General features: G+C 53.2%; 1 protein-coding gene across 1 annotated transcript in view; it reads left to right on the forward strand.

Annotated features, from left to right (window-relative positions):
• The window catches only part of LOC119957547 (ankyrin-1-like), a 299,752-nt gene that overhangs the window by 229,781 nt on the left and 56,928 nt on the right, over nt 1-13,043 (forward strand). Inside the window, exons 28-33 of the mRNA XM_038785694.1 lie at nt 2,251-2,475; nt 5,390-5,544; nt 8,328-8,539; nt 11,405-11,609; nt 12,228-12,324; nt 12,442-12,670. Coding sequence (XP_038641622.1) covers nt 2,251-2,475; nt 5,390-5,544; nt 8,328-8,539; nt 11,405-11,609; nt 12,228-12,324; nt 12,442-12,670 — 1,123 coding nt within the window. The remainder of the gene's footprint in view (nt 1-2,250; nt 2,476-5,389; nt 5,545-8,327; nt 8,540-11,404; nt 11,610-12,227; nt 12,325-12,441; nt 12,671-13,043) is intronic.

Consider the following 13,043-nt stretch of genomic DNA (forward strand, 5'->3'; position numbering starts at 1 on the left):
GGGGAATCTGATAGACATGTTCAGAAGGTTGAAGGGAAAGTACTTGCTCCGATGGGTCGAGTCCCGGACAAAGGGCACATTTAGAAATTCAAATTCCCACTGGTTCTCTCGGAGGTGCGTTGTCGAGGATCATGGAAAACTGGGAGTCCTCTCCCCCCCCCCCCCCCCCCCCCCCCCCCCCCCCCAAACAAAATTTTAGCGGTCCGATCGATTGATTTTGGTTGTGTAAAGGTTCTGGAAAGAGGGGAGAGTTCAAATGCAGGTCAACCATGAGTTCATACCAAAACAGAAAGAGGATCTGAATGGCCCCTCCTGTTCCGAAAGAGTGGGAGAGAGAGAGGAAGGGAGGGAGGGAGAGAGAGAGGGACGCACACAGATTCGATGGTGGCTTGTGTCTGGGATTGCCATCAACCCCAATCGCCCTCCCTCCATCGGGAAAGGCTGGAGCGTTCCCTTCTATGGCCCTACACGGGTGCAGGAGCTCACATTGTGAAACCGGCCAGAGCACATTGGCTCCCAAGTGTGAGAGACCCATGCACTCCACCCTGACCCAGTGTTAGAGGGATTCAACACAGACAAAGGCCGTCGTTGTCTCGTCTGTCCAGGCAGAGGCTGGGAGGATAAAGTCAGCCCCACCGCCCGGGATTAGAAAACCTCACCAGAATCTAATGAACGTGTTTCAACACTGAGACAAGATTGGGGACAGAAACAGTCGTGTCCAATTGGAGTGAATTACTGCGATTGGACAGTAGGTGGCGCACACATTAGTGACTGGGGTGAATTTATCTCTGTGTTTGGCATGTAGCAATGTCTTCTAGCTACGCACTCAATGAGGTAGCAGCTTATTAAAGAGATGGTAAGTTTGCAAAACTGCAATGCAAATGCTAATAACTATTCCAAATCGCCAATGCTTGGAGCATCTCGATCTCTTGTCCGCTTCGTTCTAATCTGTTTCCAAAAGTACTGCCGCTGCCGAGCTGCCGCACTGTCTCCAGAATGATCGCACAAGCTTCAAATCGTCCGTGTAATCTTTAGTTAACAGCACCCCAGCTCGGTGTCTCCCTCTTGTGACTGTGAGAAGAATTGTAGGCAAGTGTTGAGTTTCGTCACCTCCCCTCTGAATTCTGGGACCGAGCCGGTATGGGTGGAGGGCGAGGTTGGGGCAATGGGTGTTGTTCTTTCAGAAGGATTTCTCTTTCGTCGCTGCGTCACGTTGCGGCTGCGCTGGGTGAAGAGGCCATGCCTGTACGCTGATCCTGCGTCAATGTCAGGAGTCCCTCAGGGTAGTGCCCTCGGCCCGACCATCTTCACCTGCTCCATCGATGAACCGTCCCTCCATCATAAGGTCCGAGGTGGGGATGTTCGCTGATGACCGCACAATGTTCAGCGCCATTCGCGACTCCTCAGGCAGTGACACGGAGCAGAACGTGCCCAGCCAGGCCGGGACAACACCGTGACGTTGAGTGGCATTAACTTGGCTGAATTGCCCACTATCCACATACCATTGAGCCAAACCCGGACCAGACTAACCATATAAATACTGAGCCTACCGGAACAGGTCAGAGGCTGGGGAGCCTCCTGACTTTGGGCAGGCCGATGGCACAGTGGTTAGCACTGAGGCCTCACCGCTCCAGGGTCCCAGTTGGTTCGATTCCCGGCTGGGTTACTGACTGTCGCGGAGTCTGCACGCTCTCCCCGTGTGTGCGTGGGCTTCCTCCGGGTGCTCCGGTTTCCTCCCACAGTCCAGGTTAGGTGGATTGGCCATGCTGATGTTGCCCATGGAGTTGGGTGGGGTTACGGGGATAGGAGCGGGGGTTTGGGCCGAGGTAGGGTTCTCCATTGGAGCAAGGGCTGGTGCAGACTCAATGGGCTGAATGGCCTTCTTCTGCACTGTAGGGATTCTATGACCCCAAAGCCTGTCCACCATCTACAAGGCACTAGTCAGGAGTGTGAGGGAATACTCTCCACTTGTCTGGATGAGTGCGGCTCCCAACAACACTCAAGAAGCTCAACACCATCCAGGACAAAGCAGCCCCGCTTGAATCTGGCTCACCCTGTCCAATAATGGGGTGGGTGCTGGAATAATTTGATCTTTCAACACCGAGATCGATATATATAGAGAAGCGGGCGACATGGGCGAAGGCTGTGTTGGAAGGAATTGAGGCAGCCACGGGCGAGGGAAGGTATTCCCATATTCACTCCGGTCACCATCTCTCTCCCTCTCTCTCTCCCTCTCCCTCTCCTTGGCAGGTTCCTGGTCAGTTTCATGGTGGACGCGCGGGGCGGCTCCATGCGAGGAAGCCGACACAACGGCATGAGAGTGATCATCCCGCCGCGGACGTGCAACGCGCCCACGCGCATCACCTGCCGGCTGGTCAAATCCCAGAAATTGGTTAGTCCGCCCCCACTGGTGGAAGGAGAGGGATTGGGAAGCAGAGTGATCGCACTGGGACCAGCGGGAACACAATTCCTGGGGTGAGTGCCTGTGTGGGATATTGAGGGATTGGGAAGCAGCGGGAACACACTGGGAGCAGCGGGAACACAATTCCTGGGATAATATTGAGGAAGAGGGATTGGGAAGCAGAGGGAACACACTGGGAGCAGCGGGAACACAATTCCTGGGATAATATTGTGGGAGAGGGATTGGGAAGCAGAGGGATTGCACTGGGACAATTCCTGGGGTGAGTGCCTGTGTGGGATATTGAGGGATTGGGAAGCAGCGGGAACACACTGGGAGCAGAGGGAACACAATTCCTGGGATAATATTGTGGGAGAGGGATTGGGAAGCAGCGGGAACACACTGGGAGCAGCGGGAACACAATTCCTGGGATAATGTTGAGGGAGAGGGATTGGGGAGCAGTGGGAACATAATTCCTGGGGTGAGTGCTTGTGTGTGATATTGAGGGATTGGGAAGCAGCGGGAACACACTGGGAGCAGCGGGAACACAATTCCTGGGATAATGTTGAGGGATTGGGAAGCAGCGGGAACACACTGGGAGCAGCGGGAACACAGTTCCTGGGATAATGTTGAGGGATTGGGAAGCAGGAGGGAACACACTGGGAGCAGCGGGAACACAGTTCCTGGGATAATGTTGAGGGATTGGGAAGCAGGAGGGAACACACTGGGAGCAGCGGGAACGCAATTCCTGGGATAATGTTGAGGGATTGGGAAGCAGGAGGGAACACACTGGGAGCAGCGGGAACACAATTCCTGGGATAATGTTGAGGGAGAGGGATTGGGAAGCAGGAGGGAACACACTGGGAGCAGTGGGAACACAATTCCTAGGATAATGTTGAGGGAGAGGGATTGGGAAGCAGCTGGAACACACTGGGAGCAGTGGGAACACAATTCCTGGAATAATATTGAGGAAGAGGGATTGGGAAGCAGCGGGAACACACTGGGAGCAGCGGGAACACAATTCCTGGGATAATGTTGAGGGATTGGGAAGCAGCAGGAACACACTGGGAGCAGCGGGAACACAATTCCTGGGATAATGTTGAGGGATTGGGAAGCAGGAGGGAACACACTGGGAGCAGCGGGAACACAATTCCTGGGATAATATTGAGGGAGAGGGATTGGGAAGCAGCGGGAACACACTGGGACCAGCGGGAACACAATTCCTGGGATAATGTTGAGGGAGAGGGATTGGGAAGCAGCTGGAACACACTGGGAGCAGCGGGAACACAATTCCTGGGATAATGTTGAGGGAGAGGGATTGGGAAGCAGCTGGAACACACTGGGAGCAGAGGGAACACAATTCCTGGGATAATGTTGAGGAATTGGGAAGCAGGAGGGAACACACTGGGAGCAGCGGGAACACAATTCCTGGGATAACATTGAGGGAGAGGGATTGGGAAGCAGAGGGAACACACTGGGAGCAGCAGGAACACAATTCCTGGGATAATATTGTGGGAGAGGGATTGGGAAGCAGCTGGAACACACTGGGAGCAGCGGGAACACAATTCCTGGGATAATGTTGAGGGAGAGGGATTGGGAAGCAGAGGGAACACACTGGGAGCAGTGGGAACACAATCCCTGGGATAATATTGAGGGAGAGGGATTGGGAAGCAGTGGGAACACACTGGGAGCAGCGGGAACACAATTCCTAGGATAACAGTGAGGGAGAGGGAAGTGACAAACTCACCATGCGGGATGGGCTTTTCCAAGTGTTGTGAAAATGTTCTCCCGATCCAAGATTATTGAGTCATTAAGATAAATCCGAATTTAAATACTCTTTATTGTGCTTTGTTTTCCTGCCCATCTCTTGCTCTCTCCCCAAACTTTTGTTGTTTTTCTCGCTCACCCTTTCCCTCTCTCTCTATCTGTCTCTCTCTCTCCCTTTCTATTCCTTCTCTCCTCCCTCACGTTCTATCCCTCTCCCTTGACTCTCTCTCTCTGGGGTGTCTCTTTCTCTTCCTTTCTATTCCTTCTCTCTCACGTTTTCTCCTTCTTCCTTGCCTCTCTCTCTGTCTCTCACTCACTCTCTCCCTTTCTGTTCCTTCTCTCCTCTCTCACGTTCTCTCTGTGTGCCTCTCTCTCTCACCCTTTCTATTCCTTCTCTCTCACGTTCTCTCCTTCCCCCTTGCCCCTCTCTCTCTCTCACAATTTCTATTCCTTCTCTCTCGCATTCTCCTTCTCCCTTGCCCCTCTCTCCGTGTGTCTCTCTCTCTTTCTAACATTCTATTCCTTCTCTCCTCTCTCGCATTCTCTTCTTCTCCCTTGCCTCACTCTCTCCTTGTGTCTCTCTCTCTCTACCTTTCTATTCCTTCTCTCTTGCATTCTCTCCTTCTCCCTTGCCCCTCTCCCTCTGTCTCTCTCTCTCTCTACTTTTCTATTCCTTCTCTCTTGCGTTCTCTCCTTCTCAATTGCCTCTCTCTCTCCATGTGTCTCTCTCTGTCTACCTTTCTATTCCTTCTCTCTCGCATTATCTCCTTCTCCCTTGCCTCACTCTCTCTCTGTCTCTCTGTCTCTCTCTCTCTCACAATTTCTATTCCTTCTCTCTCACGTTCTCTCCTTCTCCCTTGCCTCACTCTCTCTCTGTCTCTCTCTCTCTCACAATTTCTATTCCTTCTCTCTCGCATTCTCTCCTTCTCCCTTACCGCTCTCTCTCTGTCTCTCTCTCACTCCCTTTCTATTCCTTCTCTCCTCTCTCACGTTCTCTCCGTGTGCCTCTCTCTCTCTCACCCTTTCTATTCCTTCTCTCTCGCGTTCTCTCCTTCTCCCTTGCCCCTCTCTCTCTCTCTCTCTCACCCTTTCTATTCCTTCTCTCTCGCGTTCTCTCCTTCTCCCTTGCCCCTCTCTCTCTCTCTCTCTCACAATTTCTATTCCTTCTCTCTCGCGTTCTCTCCTCCCTTGCCTCTCTCTCTCTCTCTCTCTCTCTCCCTCTAGGCCGGTGATTGTGGAAATTCCACATTTTGCCTCGGTGGAACACCCTGACCGGGAGATTGTGGTGCTGCGCAGCGAGAACGGATCGACGTGGAAGGATCACCGGAACCGTCAGGGAGTGGAACAGCTGGAACAGCTGCTGAACGGAATGGATGAAGGTGCGGGTGGGAGGGGAAGGCGAGGCGGGGGGAGGGGTGGGAAGGGGATTGTGGTCCTGTGAAGCTCGCTGGAGGTGATTGGAGCTATTCCACCGCAGTGTAACAACGCGGTGATAGATTTACACTTGGTCACGGCAGAGGGCCGAATGGCCTCCTTCTGCACTGTATGTTCATGTTCTATAGAGTCGGAGATGTTTACAGCAGGGAAACAGGCCCTTCGGCCCAGCTTGTCCATGCTGCCCAGTTTCTATCACTAAGCTAGCCCCACTTGCCCGCATTTGGCCCATATCTCTCTATACCCACCCTGCCCATGTAACTGTCTAACTGCTTTATAAAGGACAAAATTGTACCTGCCTCTACCACTGCCTCTGGCAGCCCGCTCCAGACGCTCAGCACCCTCCGTGTAAAGAAATGTGCCCTCTGGTCTCATCTCCCCTCTCACCTTTAACCTCTGCCCTCTAGTTCTTGACTCCTCTCCCTATGGGAAAAGATGTTGACTATCTACCTTATCTATGCTCCTCATTATTTTATAGACCTCTATAAGATCACCCCTAAGCCTCCTACACTCCAGGGAAAAAAGTCCCAGCCTATCCAGCCTCTCCTTATAACTCAGACCATCAAGTCCTGGTAACATCCTCGTAAATCTCTTCCGCACTCTTTCTAGTTTAACAATATCCTTCCTATAATAGGGTGACCAGAACTGAACACAGTATTCCATGTGTGGTCTGACCAATGTCTTGTACAACTTCAACAAGACGTCCCAACTCTTGTATTCAATATTCTGACCAATGAAACCTCGCATGGTGAATGGCTTCTTCACCACCCTGTCCACCTGCAACTCCACCTTCAAGGAGCGATGAACCTGTGCCCCTAGATCTCGTTGTTCTGTAACTCTCCCCAACTCCCTACCATTAACTGAGTAGGTCCTGCCCTGACTTGATCTCCCAAAATGCATCACCTCACATTCATCCAAATTAAACTCCATCTGCCATTCACTGGCCCACTCGGTTAAACGTCCGGCACTTTTTTTTGTCCGCACAGCCCCGGCAAGCATTCTGGTGACGTTACGCGATCGAGGAAACCGGTTTCACTGTTCAGCCCTCACTGATACGCCGATCTAGTTTTGATTGTCAGCACGTCTCGGCCCCTCGACTGGTGGGCGTTGGAGACGGATACCGTTGCCCGCTCCTCTGGCACTGACCACAGATTCCACTCTGGGGGGGGGGGGGGGTCACAGGAAAGGCCTGATTCTATCCCCCATTCCTGGCTTCCCCGACAGGTGCGGTGGGGGTAATGTTCTGTCCCAACGGAGCGACCTGTTAAACGGCTTGACAGAGCAGAGACGTGTCAGCCAGGTTAACGTCTCCCCCCCCCCCCCCCCCCCCCCCCTCCGCCCCGATCATTTGGACAATCCTCAAACTTTGCCGTCAGTGACACCAGCTGTAAGTTGCAGAGTTTTGTTCAAAATTCACATCTGGGTCTCGGGGACTTTATTCAGTCAGGGGGAGGTGGGCGTGGCCGGGCTGGCATTTGTTGCCCATCCCGAATTGCCCACGAGCGGAGTGACTCGCTCGGCTGTTTCAGAGGGCAGCCGAGAGTCAGCCAGATTGCTGTGTGGGGCTGGAGTCACGTGTAGGCCAGGCCGGGCCAGGCCGGCAGATTTCCTCCCCTAAAGGGCAGTAGTGAATAGTCGGGCGACACGGTAGCGCAGCGGTTAGCACAGTTGCTTCACAGCTCCAGGATCCCGGCTTCGATTCCGGCTTGGGTCACTGTCTGTGTGGAGTCTGCACGGTCTCCATGGCGAGATCATCGCAGGCCAGACCTGGCACGGGGGCGAATCGTGCGACCTCGCCGTGCATGCATCCGGGGGGCGGCCTGGTGTGGGGAGAGGGGGGTCCGACCCCAGGCGGCGGGGGGGGGGGGGGGGGGGAGGTGGGCGATCGCGGGCCCGCCTCTCGGGCTGGGGGCCTCTTTGCTCCGTGCCGCCCCCTGTAGCCCTACGCCATGTTGCGTCGGGGCCGGCGCGGAGAAGGGAGCCACTGCGCACGTGCGCGTTGGCGCCGGTCCCACTGCGCATGTGCAGACCCGCGGCGCCCATCTGACGCCGGTATCAGCAGCTGGAGCGGCGTGGGTCGCTCCAGTGCCGTGCTGGACCCCTGTAGGGGTCAGAATCGCTCCTCCTGAGGCCATGTTGACACCGTCGAGAAACGCGACGGCGTTTCCAACGGCGTCAGCACTTAGCCTCAGGATCAGAGAATCCATATCTTGTGCCTGCGTGGGTTTCATCTGGGTGCTCCAGTTTCCTCCCACAATCAGATGTGCAGGTAGGCCATGATCAATTACCCTTAGTGTCCAAAAAGGTTGAGTGGGATTACTGGGTTACCGGTGGGCTTGGGTGGGGTGCTCTTTCCAGGGGTTGGTGCAGACTTGATGGGCTGAATGGCCTCCTTCTGCACTGTAAATTCTACGATTCTATGAGATGGGTTTTTCTGACATTCGGCAATGGTTTCACGGTCATCATTACTGGGATTAGTGCCAATTCCAGATCTTATTCATCAAGTTTCAATCCCACCAGCTACCTTGGCGGGATTTGAATCCTGGGATGACTAATCCAGTGACGTTACTACGCCACGACCCTTCCGTCTTGCTTACCCAGTGACGTTACCACGCCACGACCCTTCCGTCTTGCTTACCCAGTGACGTTACCATGACGGGATTGGGGCCAGTAATAAATGTGGTGTAGGAGCCTGCTCCAGTGCTGACTGTGGTTTGTGTTCCCGCAGACTTGGAAAGCTCCGATGAGCTGGATAGGAAGAGGATTTGCCGTGTCGTGTCCATGGACTTCCCGCTCTACTTTGCCGTTGTCTCCCGTATCAAGCAGGATAGTGCGTGGATTGGCCCGGAAGGCGGGGTTGTGAACAGCACACTTGTCCCAAAGGTGCAGACCACCTTCCCAGAATATGCGGTGATCAAGCGAGTCCGTCTGGGCCTCCAGGTACGACACATCAGCAGCTGAACCAATCCGTGTAACACCAGTGACTCTAATTCATGACACGGCCTGGGTCATTTTAAACCAGAGGACGCACAAACCCCACAACAACACACCCAACTACCCCAGCCCTGAACCCTAACTACACTTACATTAGATTCCCTGCTCTCCGTGATTCTCCGTGAAGCAGTCGATGAACAGCTGCCACCTCAGAGCGAGCCCCTGCAACGAACCCTTCCCGTACCAGCCTCCCCGAACAGGAGCCGGAATGTGGCGACTAGGGGCTTTTCACAGTAACTTCATTTGAAGCCTACTCGTGACAATAAGCGATTTTCATTTCATTTCATGAAGGTGAACTTAATTTTCTCTCGCCGAAGAAACCCTGCCAAGTCGCTGATCCGGCTGTGGAGGCTCCAAGTCCCTCCTTCCCAGAAAATTCCATCTTGGAGCCGCCGGGAAGGCAAAGGCAAAAAAAACTACCCATATTCAGGATAATTATGGCCTCTCTCTATCCTTTCACTCAGGACATGTTACAGTCCCACCCCAGTCTGCTGGCTGCATTTGACTAGTCTGTGCATCAGCTGAGCTATTCGGCTACAGGGAGGGGGGGTTGCGAATCAAACCAGGGACATTCGACGCGAGGGTGTCAGTGAACCAGACGGGGCTTTGTAATAAGCACCAGCGCTGACTGCTGCTATTGCAGAGGAGAAACGAGAGCCAGGCTTCCCTGAGTGCCAGTCACCTCTGAGCCCCTCTTTTATTGGTGATTGCACAGGAGCTGATGGAGAGCAAGCGAGCACCGTACATAATCTGTCACAACCTGGTGCATGTGGGGAAAAAGGTGGCCGAGGAATCTAAAAAGACAATCACGTTTTGTGGGAGACAGAGCCTCAAGTGCGTGATGAATGTAGCAATTTCAGATTTATTGTATTTGATTTATTTGGTGCAGTAAGGGTTAGAAGCCTGGGTTAGTTTGTGTATAGCTGCTGCGGTCACGTTTTTAAAAATCCTGGTTTGCAAGACAGGGAGGCGTTCTGGAGCCAGAGGTGCAATTAAAGCACCGTAAAGGTTTGGGGTAATGGACTTTTGTTTTTATTACGAGGGTTCCCTGCGGAGTTGTTAATTAGAGACACTGTGATGAGTTAGTAAGATGATACAGTTAACAGGAGGAGCCACGGTTGAATCAGAATAAGATTCCGAGTTTTATCTTTGTGGCTGGAAGATGAGCTGAGAGGTTTCTGAAGAAGTACAGCCAGAGTTTCTGCATTGTTCTGACAGGGTTCAGATCTATCTTTTCAAACAGTCGCAAGAAACATCTCTGTACAGCAAGCATTCCTGAGTGCGAACTATATTTAAAAGTGGATTGAGATCTGAGATGGCTCTATTGTTTGAGTGGAAGTAAAGGTAGCAGTTAAGGGTCATTGTGTCACTGGATTAATTAGTATTGTTCAAGGGATCATTCTGAGCTATTTTCTTGCGAGATGTTGAACGTATTTTAATACTGCGTAATAAAGTTTGTTTTAATATACCTGATCCCTCTTGAGCGTAATCACTCCTGGAGCGAGGCATCCTTTTCCTCACAGTCTGACACATTTAAATAAAGTGTTGGGGTTTCTGTGCAGTATGCTAACCTGGTCTGGGATGGTAATGAGTTCCTGTTGGTGTTTGTTCCCCTCTCTTCCAACGTTTTCAGAGTTTCATGAAACAATCTCCAGCCAATGATTGCTGAATGAACGGGTGCCTACGTGCTGATCCAGGACAGATTCTAGTTTTGAATGCGGGGTTGGATTGAGTTTGTTTATTATCGCGTGTACCGAGTTAGAGTGAAAAGTATTTTTCTGCGAGCAGCTCAAACAGATCATTTAGTTCATGAAAAGAAAATACATAATAGGGCAACACAAGATAGACAATGTAACTACATAAGCACTAGCATCGGGTGAAGCATACAGGGTGTAGCGTTAATAAGGTCAGTCCATAAGAGGGTCGTTTAGGAGTCTGGTAACAGCGGGGAAGAAGCTGTTTTTGAGTCTGTTTGTGCGTGTTCTCAGACCTCTGTATCTCCTGCCCGATGGAAGAAGTTGGAAGAGTGAGGAAGCCGGGTGGGAGGGTGTCTTTGATTATGCTGCCCGCTTTCCCCAGGCAGCAGGAGGTGTAAATGGAGTCCATGGATGGGAGGCGGGTTTGTGTGATGGACTGGGCTGTGTTCACGACTCTCTGAAGTTCCTTGCTGTCCTGGGCCGAGCAGTTGCCATACCAGGCTGTGATACAGCCCGATAGGATGCTTTCTATGGTGCATCTGTAAATGTTGGTAAGAGTCAGGGTGGACATGAGAATTTCCTTAGTTTCCTGAGGAAGTAACGGCGCTGTTGTGCTTTCTTGGTGATAGCGTCGACGTGGGTGGACCAGGACAGATTTTTGGTGATGTGCACCCCTAGGAATTTGAAGCTGCTAATCATCTCCACCTTGGCCCCGTTGATGCTGACAGGGTTGTGTACAGTACTTTGCTTCCTGAAGTCAATGACCAGCTCTTTAGTTTTGCTGGGATTGAGGGAGAGATTGTTGTCGCTGCACCACTCCACTGGGTTCTCTATCTCCCTCCTGTATTCTGATTCGTCGTTATTCGAGATCTGGCCCACTATGGCCGTGTCGTCAGAAAACTTGTGGATGGAGTTGGAACCAAATTTTGCCACGCAGTCGTGTGTGTACAGGGAGTAGAGTAGGGGGCTAAGTACGCAGCCTTGTGGAGCACCGGTATTGAGGACTATCATGAAGGAGGTGTTATTGTTTATTCACCGATTGTGGATCACTGAGGTGTTAGAATTGCCCTTTTTCCTGATGGTTTGATGCCTGAGTTGTCCCTTCCTCCCGCAGGCCCAGTCCATCCCTGACGAGTTGGTGACGAAGCTGGTGGGTAACCAGGCGACGTTCAGCCCGATTGTCACCGTGGAACCCAGAAGGAGGAAGTTCCACATCCCGATCGCTATTCGGATTCCGCTGCCGCCGTCCTGGAGGAACAACCCGCGGGACACCAGTGAAGGAGACGCCACCAGCCTCCGGCTGCTGTGCAGCGTCATCGGTCTGCAAACCAATTCTTGGCCTCATGCGCGTGCGAAGCTTGAGGCACTAAAATGGCCGACGCTCTGCCCATTCCCCCCCCCTTCCCGGTGCATGCGTGAGAGGGCAGCTCCCTCCTTTGCACTGCCCCCTCATGAGTCCCTGACCTCAGTCAGTGTGAGGAAGAAGAAACTATCCCAAACTTTCCCAAATTAGGTAGGCCTCATGGGGTATTGTGCCCGATTCTGGACGCCACACCTGAGGAAGGATCTCCGTGTCTCCGGAAGCATGCGGAGGAGCATTAACGGAGTAGCCTGTGGCATTTCAGTTGCGTGGAAAGCGGGGGTGAATGGAGTTGTGACAAGTTTGTGACCGAGCAGATCGGGAGAGAGCGCTCCTCCCCCCTGAGTGCTGACAGTCAGCCCTGACGCCAATCACCTGACCAGAGAGTATCGTGTTCTCGACAAGCCAAACCAGAAAGTGTGTGTGGGGGGCCCCCGCCGAACCTGGGCAGTCAACTGGTAGTGAGCCGGGGAGGGTGGGGGCGCATTGCCGTCATTCAGCAGTAATGAAAGTTTTGCTGACGTGGTTATTGTCTCAGTATGGTTGAAGCCTAAATTGCTGCCCCCTTTCCCGACAGGAGGGACTGGCACTGCCCAGTGGGAAGACATTACAGGAACGACCAAGCTGATCCATGCCAACGACTGTGCCAACTTCACCACCAATGTGTCAGCAAGGTAAGCATCATGGAATCTTCACGTTGACCGCCCTTGGGGCAAACGCGACCTCTCGCTGTGTACCCCCTGATTCGGATCCTTTACTGTTTCCCCCCCCTCCCCCCCCCCCCCTCGCAGGTTTTGGTTGGCGGACTGCCCCCGGACCGCCGAGGCGGTGAACTTTGCCACCCAGCTGTACGGCGAGCTGATGGCCGTGCCTTACATGGCCAAGTTCGTGGTGTTTGCCAAGATGCAGGACGGGAGGGAGGGCCGGCTGAGGTGCTACTGCATGAGTGACGACAAGGTGGACAAGACGCTGGAGCAGCACGAGAACTTCACCGAGGTGGCACGAAGCCGGGACATCGAGGTTCGACCCCCTCTGCCGTCCCTTGACCCTGGGGGGGGGGGGGGGTGGGGCTCACGGACGATTTCAGGGGAAGCGCAGTGGTTAGCACAGTTGCTTCACAGCTCCAGGGTCCCAGGTTCGATTCCCGGCTTGGGTCACTGTCTGTGCGGAGTCTGCACGTCCTCCCCGTTGTCTGCGTGGGTTTCCTCCGGGTGCTCCGGTTTCCTCCCGCAGTCCAAAGACGTGCAGGTTAGGTGGATTGGCCGTGATAAATTGTCCCTCAGTGACCAAAAAAGGTTAAGTGGGGATTACGGGGATAGGGTAGATCCGTGGGCTTGAGTAGGGTGCTCTATGTCAGGGCTGGTGGTGACTCGATGGGCCGAATGGCCTCCTT

Source organism: Scyliorhinus canicula, chromosome 26 (genome assembly GCF_902713615.1).
Source record: "Scyliorhinus canicula chromosome 26, sScyCan1.1, whole genome shotgun sequence".
Classification (NCBI taxonomy): domain Eukaryota; kingdom Metazoa; phylum Chordata; class Chondrichthyes; order Carcharhiniformes; family Scyliorhinidae; genus Scyliorhinus; species Scyliorhinus canicula.